The 9,315-nt window shown below is 47.1% G+C and overlaps 1 protein-coding gene across 2 annotated transcripts in view; it reads left to right on the top strand.

Annotated features, from left to right (window-relative positions):
- Positions 1-9,288, top strand: part of VPS11 (VPS11, CORVET/HOPS core subunit) — a 9,582-nt gene extending 294 nt beyond the window's left edge. The window contains exons 2-16 of one of the 2 annotated variants that reach the window (XM_026863871.1): positions 309-457; positions 637-772; positions 1,815-1,978; positions 2,081-2,328; positions 2,738-2,939; positions 3,219-3,370; positions 4,384-4,570; positions 4,977-5,120; positions 5,592-5,780; positions 6,098-6,259; positions 6,737-6,876; positions 7,178-7,380; positions 7,907-8,078; positions 8,184-8,406; positions 9,028-9,288. In XM_026863871.1, the coding sequence (XP_026719672.1) occupies positions 309-457; positions 637-772; positions 1,815-1,978; positions 2,081-2,328; positions 2,738-2,939; positions 3,219-3,370; positions 4,384-4,570; positions 4,977-5,120; positions 5,592-5,780; positions 6,098-6,259; positions 6,737-6,876; positions 7,178-7,380; positions 7,907-8,078; positions 8,184-8,406; positions 9,028-9,192 (2,636 nt within the window). In that variant the 3' untranslated portion in view covers positions 9,193-9,288. Of the gene's footprint in view, positions 1-308; positions 458-636; positions 773-1,814; positions 1,979-2,080; positions 2,329-2,737; positions 2,940-3,218; positions 3,371-4,383; positions 4,571-4,976; positions 5,121-5,591; positions 5,781-6,097; positions 6,260-6,736; positions 6,877-7,177; positions 7,381-7,906; positions 8,407-9,027 lie in introns of both variants that reach the window. The other variant, XM_026863870.1, reaches the window with a different exon arrangement.
- Positions 9,289-9,315: the final 27 nt, after the last annotated feature.

Genomic DNA, 9,315 nt, shown 5'->3' with positions numbered 1-9,315 from the left:
GTCTGGGCCGCGCCGCTGGCGAGTCCCTGGCTCCGTCTAGGGCGGACGCGGCCCCCGCGCGGGCTTGGGGGTACTTGAACCTTGGGGGTGCGGCAGGTCCCTGCACTGGGCTGTCCTTTGCCTGGTCAGAAGAAACGTCGGTGTGTATTTTGGTGCTCTCGGGTTGCTGTGCAGAGGTGTGTTTACTATAGCCCTGCCAGAGGCTAGCAAGAAGAAAACATTGAGATTTTTTTTGATTCTGGTATGATTGGAGATGTACTGTTAGCTTGAGTTTTTTTTCCTCTCTGTGTGCCTTAACTGTGATCTACATATGGAAGGTCAGATTTGGTTTTTGCCTCGCTCCCTTCAGCTCAGCAGTTTCCAGGCTTACAAGCTAAGGGTCACGCATCTGTACCAGCTGAAGCAGCACAGTATCTTGGTTTCTGTTGGTGAGGATGAAGAGGGTATTAATCCCTTGGTAAGTCAAATGGTAAAGAGAGGAAAATGCATTTGTATTATGGGTCTCTCTGAAGATTGCTGCCATTTCCTTGGTTACCTTAAGTAGCTTGCTCGTTTTGGGCACTGTTACGTTTGATGCCTGCTCTTGGTCTCCTAATACCACGCATTTTGCTTATGACAGATCCTTGTTGTTTGTAGGTTAAAGTCTGGAACCTGGAGAAACGAGATGGTGGCAATCCTCTTTGCACACGAATTTTTCCAGCAATACCAGGTAACAAGCCCACAGTTGTATCCTGCCTAACTGTCCATGAGAATCTTAATTTCATGGCTATTGGTAAGTAGACCTGAAATGTAATAGCTTAACAAAAATATTATGGCTGTTGCTCAGATATTAGGAAAACAAATCGATAGCACAAAAACCAGCATAGAACATCCTGACAGGTTTTGTTCCTGTGGAGTTTTTATGTTATTCTCACAGAGAGACTGCATACTGTGCACTGTCTGGGAGCCTGAGAGGATAAATACATAAACTTAGCCTCAGTTATTACAGTAATAACTTTGATACTTAAGAGATGCACATATCTTTAGTTGATGTCATCTTTTCCCACCAGCCAATAGCATTGCACTGTTATGGAAATTTGTACTAAATTTAGCTTTTGTTGTCGTACAAGAAAAAACGTAGGTTTGTGTGACACCTAACGATATGGAGAGATTTTTTTTTCAAGCACTGTATAGAAACCGTTTTTAAAAGAAAAAAAGCTGATGTCCCTTTTTGGATTTAAGCATTCCTGTGTAAGATTTCTTGCTTAACTTCTGGCAAAGAGCACTAATGTTGTGGGGTTACAAGTGCATTCAACCTGCAGTGAAATCAAAAAGCTTTCCATGTGTGTTTTGTGACTTTCTGCCCTGAAACAACCTGCAGGACTGGGGCTGTTGGCAGTCTGTGAAAGCTGGACATTTTACTTACTCTTAGGAAATCTGCCACTAGTCTTTTTACAGCGTGTAGTATGCTTTGAATAAGCAAGTGAATTAAAATAATAGTTAGAGTTGGTGGATGACAAAGCTATTTGTAAAACAAAATGCAGACTTGCTCAAGCAAAAATAACCTGCAACTGCAGTTTGGATGTGGAAAGCAAGTTGAACCTTGCTGAACAGTGACATCTTGTGTGCAGTTGGGTGACAGCCCTGAGCTGGAACAGAAGCAGTTGGGGTGGTTGGGCACGTACTTGCTTGACATGAGAAGCTGTGGCAATCCTGTTTACTTATCACCTTGCAGGTGAGCGAGGTGTTGTGCTGACTGGAGTTGACCTAACCTATGCTAGATAATATTCCAGGTGTGCCATGTATGTAACAGTTTAGTCTGTCCCATTCACCAGGTTTTGCAGATGGGAGTGTTGTACTTACCAAAGGAGACATCACTCGAGACCGGCATAGTAAGACCCAGATCCTACATGAGGGCAGTTACCCGGTTACGGGCCTCGCTTTCCGACAGTCTGGCAAAACAACACATCTGTTTGTGGTGACCACGGAGAATATCCAGGTGGGAAGTTAGTACTGAAAAAAGGAGACTCTGACTTGCAAATGGCTTTGGCTTCAGAGTCTAGTTTGGAGCAAGCCCCAGAACCTTGTGTTTCCTCTGTAGTCTTACATGCTTTCCGTGAAGGACTATCCTCACCTGGAGCTGGACACTCACGGCTGTGGCTTGCGCTGTTCGTCCCTCAGTGACCCCTCCCAGGATCTGCAGTTCATTGTGGCAGGAAACGAATGCGTGTACCTTTATCAACCAGATGAACGCGGCCCTTGCTTTGCCTTCGAGGGACAAAAGCTGATTGTTCACTGGTATCGGGGGTACCTCATCATTGTCTCCAAGGACCGAAAGACTTCTCCAAAGTAGGGCTCCTTGGAACAGATGAGTTCTTTCCACTCCTACAGCTTCCTGCTTTCTCTCTTTTTCCTATTTTCCTGTGAACCTTGGCTTTTGGGGGCCAATTGCAACTTTGTCAGAGGTGGCGTAAGGTTCATCTGGACCCATATATCGACTAACTCCCGTTGTGAGAGTGGCATGGTTAAGCATGCTGAATGAGTGGGATTTTTTTTCTGGTCCTATGAAAGTTTTAGTCTAACACGTAGATGGAAGTCGTGTATAAATATGTGGTGTTTTGCATCTGGGTTTGAGATTTGCTTCATTGCCCAATTGAACCCCATTTGTCTTTCTCTCTGGGCATCCCTAGTTTGCATAGGTATCCAGAATTCCAAGTTATGCTCTCCTTGTTTTCTAAAGCTTTCTTCTGTTCTCCAGGTCAGAGTTTGCTGGGAATGAGGCACAGAATTCAGACAAACAAGTCCTGAATATCTATGACTTGTGCAACAAATTCATTGCATACAGCTCGATCTTTGACGATATAGTGGATGTCTTAGCAGAGTGGGGTTCCCTGTATGTACTGACCAGAGATGGGAAGATTCATGTACTGCAGGAGAAAGATACACAAACCAAACTCGAGGCACGTAAATCTGATCTGTTACTAGTCTATGCCTTATGTCTGGAAGATTATACTGGCTCTGCAGTTAGAAAAGTTGAGCCGTTTGGGTAAGCGAGTTATGTAGCAGGTGACCTGATAGCTTTTCAGCATGAACTGGTATAAGGCATTTGGTATTTAAAAGCCCAAGTGCATGTATGTGTCCAGCACCAAGAAGAAGAAACAACTTGTTTTCCAGGCGCATCTGAACTTGTTTTGCACAACTGTGTTTTCCTCATGCTACTCTTATCATGTATTTAACAGATGCTATTCAGAAAGAACTTATTTGAAATGGCCATTAACCTGGCCAAGAGCCACCACTTGGACAGTGATGGTTTGTCAGAGATCTTCCGGCAGTATGGCGATCATCTGTATAACAAGGGGAACCACGATGGAGCCATCCAGCAATACATCCGGTAAGTGGGGCTCCACCCTCACGGTGTAATACGGGTAGGAGCTACGGAGGCCTTGACTTCTATTTTGGCCTAGGAACAAAACCAGGCCAAAAAAAGCATGACATGAGGTGAAAATTCTACCAGTAGAGAAATGTGTCGGTGAGATTAAACATCTCTGAAAAAATTGCTTGAAAAATCACTCTGTACACTTTAGGATGAAGTTCTTTTTATTGTATTTTAATGTGAGTAATGAAGGCACACTGGGATGGATTGGGGCCTGATGATGTCATTATAAATAGGGGATCGCTCTAGGTAAGATGGATGTGATTTGACTGTGTATGGCAGTCTTCTTGGAAAATGCTCTAACAGCTTAATGTCAGTTTTAAAACATCTCAGGTTTTTTAAAACTTGGAGCAGCTAGTTTTGGGGCTTACTGCAAACTTCATGTTTGGTCTCTTTAAAATGCCACAAAACATGTTAACGTTCATGTAGAACGGAAACTGGAGTCCTGACGCTTAGCGAGAGTCGGCATGTACTTTATTAACTTGCCATGTCAGAAGCATCAACTTCTAAGCGTCAGCATAACTGTGGCTAATCTGCTCCATGCGGGCATGAGCGTTTAAAGCTGACTGAGTTACACGACTGAAATGAAGGAAAAACGTGGCTTTTGTTCCCCTTTTTTGGGGCTTCCCAGTTGGCTGTGGTCAGAGCAGAGTCCATCTTCTCACTGCCTCCTTTAAAGAAGGATTAGCTGCTTTGGTGCTGTCACCGTCATCCTGATCACAGCCTCTGTAGAGGGTGGGTTGTTTTGCTGCATGTGTGGATGGCTAGTGTGGATGCACATGTGGATGACATGTTTACTGCACATGTGGATGACATGTGACTAGTTGTGGCTTCTGATACGTAGTGAAGTGCACCTGAGTGGGTTAGTGCCTGACGAAGGTAAGGCTTCTGCGTGCTCTGCTGTTAATGTCTCCGTTTATTTTTACTTCCTGGGTATACGGTCCTTTGTAACGTGACTCCTCCCGCCATAGAACTATAGGGAAGCTGGAACCGTCTTACGTTATTCGGAAATTCCTGGATGCTCAGCGTATCCACAACCTCACTGCTTATCTGCAGACGCTTCACCTGCAGTCCCTGGCCAATGCAGACCATACTACGCTTCTGCTGAATTGCTACACCAAACTCAAAGACAGCTCCAAACTGGAGGAGTTCATTAAGGTATCGGTGAAGGTGAAATTATGCAAAGGTGTTGTGTCCTCATAATAACTACAAAGGGGTAGCGGTGACATTGGAAATTGGCTCCTGTGTGGCTGTTTAGGGAGAGAAGAATGGATTTGACCCTCAGTATCCCGCCTTTGCTCTCTTATTTCCAAGCTCTTGGTTATATTCTCAGTTTGGCTGGCTTGCCATCTGAGTCTGGAGCATGCTGGCTTTTGCCAGCGTGCCTGGCAAGCTAATGAGAGGCTGTTAGACTACCTCCTTTCTACATGTGTGATCTTTCCGTTGCATGAGAGGGGTACTAAGTTGTTCCTGCTCTGGCTTTCCTCCTCTTACATAAATGATCGCTCCTTGTGGAGTGTGGGAGCATTGCTGAGGGATCATCTGTCTGCTTTTGTTCTTGTAGACGAGCGAGAGCGAGGTCCGCTTTGATGTGGAAACGGCAATCAAGGTGCTTCGTCAAGCAGGTTACTACTCCCACGCTGTGTACCTGGCAGAGAAGCATGCCCATCATGAGTGGTACCTCAAAATCCAGCTAGAGGACATCAAGGTGAGGAGAGGCTCACATGTTCTTTTTTGGGAAGAATACCCCTTTTCTAGCCTCCTCTTTGGTGAGAATACCATTTCGCTCCCCTTTTTCCTGTGGCTAGTGTGCTGACAGGGCCACTGAGGCGGCAGTAATGACTGCTGGTCGCCTGTTCACTGTCCACTGTGCCTTGTGCAGTAGCCTAGGGGTGGAGATTGGAGGGTATTGTCTGTTTCAGATGTGGCTTTTTACAGAGCTGTTTAAGAGGAGGTAGGGTCATTAGTGAGAGGTCGATCTAAAGCCTGCGCTCCTTCTCCTGGGCCGCAGCCGGGCTTCCTCCCCGAGGAGAAAAACAAGTGGGAATAGCAAACTTGGTGATAATTCAGAGCAAAGGGTGTTTGTGGCATATTTACAGCACATCTCCAGTGTTTTCTGTCTGCACCGTGGAGAGCAGAGGCTGATGTCATGTGATTATTTTGCTGGCTGCCTCCACAGAACTATCAAGAGGCTTTGCGCTACATCGGAAAACTGCCTTTTGATCAGGCAGAGAGTAACATGAAGCGGTATGGTAAAATCCTGATGCACCATGTCCCTAACAAGACCACAGAATTGCTGAAGATCCTTTGCACTGATTACCGGCCATTGGGTGACAATGAAGGCCCTGGGACACTGGAAGGAAAAAAGGTACAGTGTACGTTGATTGAGAGTTGTTGCTCTCTAGTAGCAGCTTTGCAGCAAGCGCGAGCGCTCCGGCACGCCTTGTGGCGCAGGCCTAATGGTTTAGGTATAATGAGAAGCCTGGTCTGGTACTGGTAGTCCCAGAGATGAGAGGCCGCTTAAAGCTATCGCTCAGAACTGAGTCCTGCTGTAATGAGCATCCCGTACTGTGCTGTATCCGTTGTGACGCAGACTCTGGGAACGAGCGCTCTGCACGGCAAGGAGGAAGCTCCAGTCTGGCTGCGACTGATCCGGGGGCTTGACTTTTCCTGGCTGTGTTACAGGCTAATTCGGAGGAGTTCATTCCAGTCTTTGCAAACAACTCCCGAGAACTGAAGGCTTTTCTGGAGCACATGACCAAGGTGCAGGCTGACTCTCCACAGGGCGTCTATGACACTTTACTGGAACTTCGACTCCAGAACTGGGCACATGAACAAGATGAGCAGGTTTGAGCTCCTCCAGCTTTGTGTTTTGAGAGGGAGATTTGGTGTCTTTGAACCCTATTTGCATTCCTGCTAACCCATAACCTCTCTAGAGGAGCATTGGTAGCATGAGGCGATACATATGCTGTGCTGGACAACTGGCACAGAAATGGGAAAGCAGCCTCCTAGCTGAGAGAATACTCCTTTCAGTGAGGCTGAGCTTGCTTTTCTATGAATCTCATTTACTAACAGATTCCAGACAATGCAACCTCTGTGGGCAGATGTTTCTCCCACAAAAGTAGCTCTACTTGCTTGCCTAGATCTCTGAGGTTGCTGGCTGTTTGGGTGAAAGAAACTACATCCTGTTTGCTTAAAAGGGATAGAGTGCAAATAGCAAAACTGTCCTTCTCTTTGAAAGAGGTGCCAATTGTTGTCAGGTCTCGGTGCAAAATGTTCTCTGCGTGTGTGTTGTTCTCCCCAACCTTTCCCTCTTCTCTCTAGATCAAGGAGAAGCTGCACAACGAAGCCCTCACCCTCTTGAAGAGTGGAAGGTTCAAAACCGTCTTTGATAAGGCCTTGGTCTTGTGTCAGATGCACAATTTCAAGGATGGTGTCCTCTACCTCTATGAGCAGGGCAAACTGTAAGTGTTGCTCTTGTCCGTAGAGTCTTGTCCCTGCCTGCAGTGCAGGGATTTCTGAGCCATAAATGTCCCTGGCTTATGATGGTAATGACCTTTTTAGTGTCTCAAGGCAGAAACTATAAACCATTGTTGGGCTGAAAATATCTTGTTGTTAGAGCAGGGCATTTATGTAGGAAGTGAGCAACAGACCTGTCTTGGCTTCTGGGTGAACGTCTGGGGATCGTGTGGCTGGGTGAAAACCTGAGGTCCCTATAACAACTCAGATGTATCGTGGCAGCTGATGAGTCTATTTCTCCCATAGTTTCCAACAGATCATGCACTATCACATGCAGAATGAGCAGTACAAGAAGGTGATCGAGGTGTGCGAGTTGTATGGAGACCAAGAGGCTTGTCTCTGGGAACAGGCTCTCGGCTACTTTGCACGGAAGGAGGAGGACTGCAAAGAATATATTGCTGCAGTGCTGAAGCACATTGAGAACAAGAACCTTATGCCTCCGCTGCTTGGTAATAATGATAACATGTGGCACCCAAAAAACCCACTGAACCAAAGCCCAAGCTAGTTTATAGCGCACTCTGTAGATTAGTAATTTGAGAGAGGCGTCTATAAGGCTTGAGCCCACAATTTGAAGTAATAAGCTGCCTTATAAGTAAAAGTCATGCCAGTCATACCTCCCGAATTAGGAAAAAAGATCTGCGGTATCAGTCCTAGAGATGTCTGTATGAGACTTCTCTTCTGTCTGTGTGGGGAGGTGAAGGGCTTGGTGGAGATGTTGAAATGTAATCCAGTCTACTGGATTCTTGCTTTGCCCCTTTTGGTCTGAGCTATCCAAACATGCTCCCAGTCATCCATTTTTGGAAGAGGTCAAACTGAAATCAAACCTGAAATGAGCTCTCTGATTCAGTGAGAATGCCAACTGCCTCTGCTTCTGCCTGTAAGAGGCCTTTTACAGGAAGGTGGTCTGTCCGAGTAGGACTAGTGTAGCTGCAGTTTATTGCCTCGTGTTTACACTGACATCTCTGTTGCTCTCAGTTGTGCAGACGCTGGCTCATAACTCCACTGCCACACTGTCTGTGATTAAGGATTATCTTGTCAACAAGCTGCAGAAGCAAAGCCGCCAGATAGAGCAGGACGAGCAGAGAATTAAAAAATACCGAGAAGAAACTACAAGGATCCGCCAGGAGATCGAAGAGCTAAAGGCAAGGTGCGGAACTGTGTGCTGTCTTGATTTATGTAGAATAGAACTGCTGTTTTCTTTCATTAAGGAAAAAATGTACTTTGTCTTTCTCACTCTTCTGCCTCCTCTCAGTCCCAAGATCTTTCAAAAGACCAAGTGTAGCATTTGCACCAGTGCCCTGGAGCTGCCTTCAGTCCACTTCCTGTGCGGTCATTCTTTCCACCAGCATTGCTTTGAAAGCTACTCCGAGAGTGACTCGGAATGTCCTACTTGCATGCCCGAGAATCGCAAAGTGATGGACATGATCCGAGCCCAGGAGCAGAAGAGAGATCTGCACGACCAGTTTCAACATCAGGTAGAGTAACACTGCCTGTCTTACCAAGTCTGAATCAGTAGGGCTTAGATTTATTTACAGATTCTCAGAGGCTGGTAGCAAAGGGTAAGGGTGAAAGTATTTTGTAAACAAGGTTGTGCTGACTGTGAATAATGAGGCGTTAAAGCCCTAGGGTGACTGTGTGATGTGTAGGGCATAAAGAGTCCTCTCCAAAAGAGTCCTCTTCAAGGACAAAAGAGAAACTCTCCTCACGTGACCCCAGAACAGATTGAGGCCTATTGGTCAACAGAACAAAATCGAGAATGGAAATAAAGCTGTGTGAATCAGAATGGGGATGGGACAGCGCAGTTGGGGTACACCAAGTGTGTTCCATTCGCATTGTGCTTCCCAAGGAGGAAGCGGTGAAGTTGAGGAGGGGGTAGGAGCTGGAACGTGTTAACGCACGAGGAAACTGAGGCAGCCCTTCTGTGTGCTCGTTACCTTGCCAGGGCACGGCGCAAAGGTAGGATTGGAATGAGGTGGCAGAAACCCTTAGCAGAGCAAGCTCCTCCTGTGGCCCTTGCCTTGGAGGACTGGAGGGGGGGGAAGGGAGCCCCGAAGCACTGGAGCCCTGTGCTGATGCTGCTGCTCTGTCTCCGACAGCTCAAGTGTTCCAACGATGGCTTCTCCGTGGTGGCTGACTACTTCGGTCGCGGCGTTTTCAATAAACTCACCCTCATCACGGACCTGCCCCCGGGCAAGGCGGTGACGACGATCGAGGCGGGCCTGCAGCGGGAGCTGCTCATCCAGGCCAAGCGCAGCACCTGAACCCACCCCCTGGCGCGGTGCGGGCCACCCCCCGCCCCCCTGTCTCCGCGGTCTCCCCTGCTCTGTCCCTCGCCCCCAATAAACCAGACTAGCCGGGCCGTCCGCCCAGTGTCGGGGCGCGGC

The sequence above is a fragment of the Athene cunicularia genome (assembly GCF_003259725.1).
Source record: "Athene cunicularia isolate RWA chromosome 24 unlocalized genomic scaffold, athCun1 chr24_part2, whole genome shotgun sequence".
Lineage (NCBI taxonomy): Eukaryota > Metazoa > Chordata > Aves > Strigiformes > Strigidae > Athene > Athene cunicularia.
The sequence above is the reverse complement of the archived record's forward strand: the minus strand, read 5'-3'. Positions and strand labels throughout refer to the sequence as shown.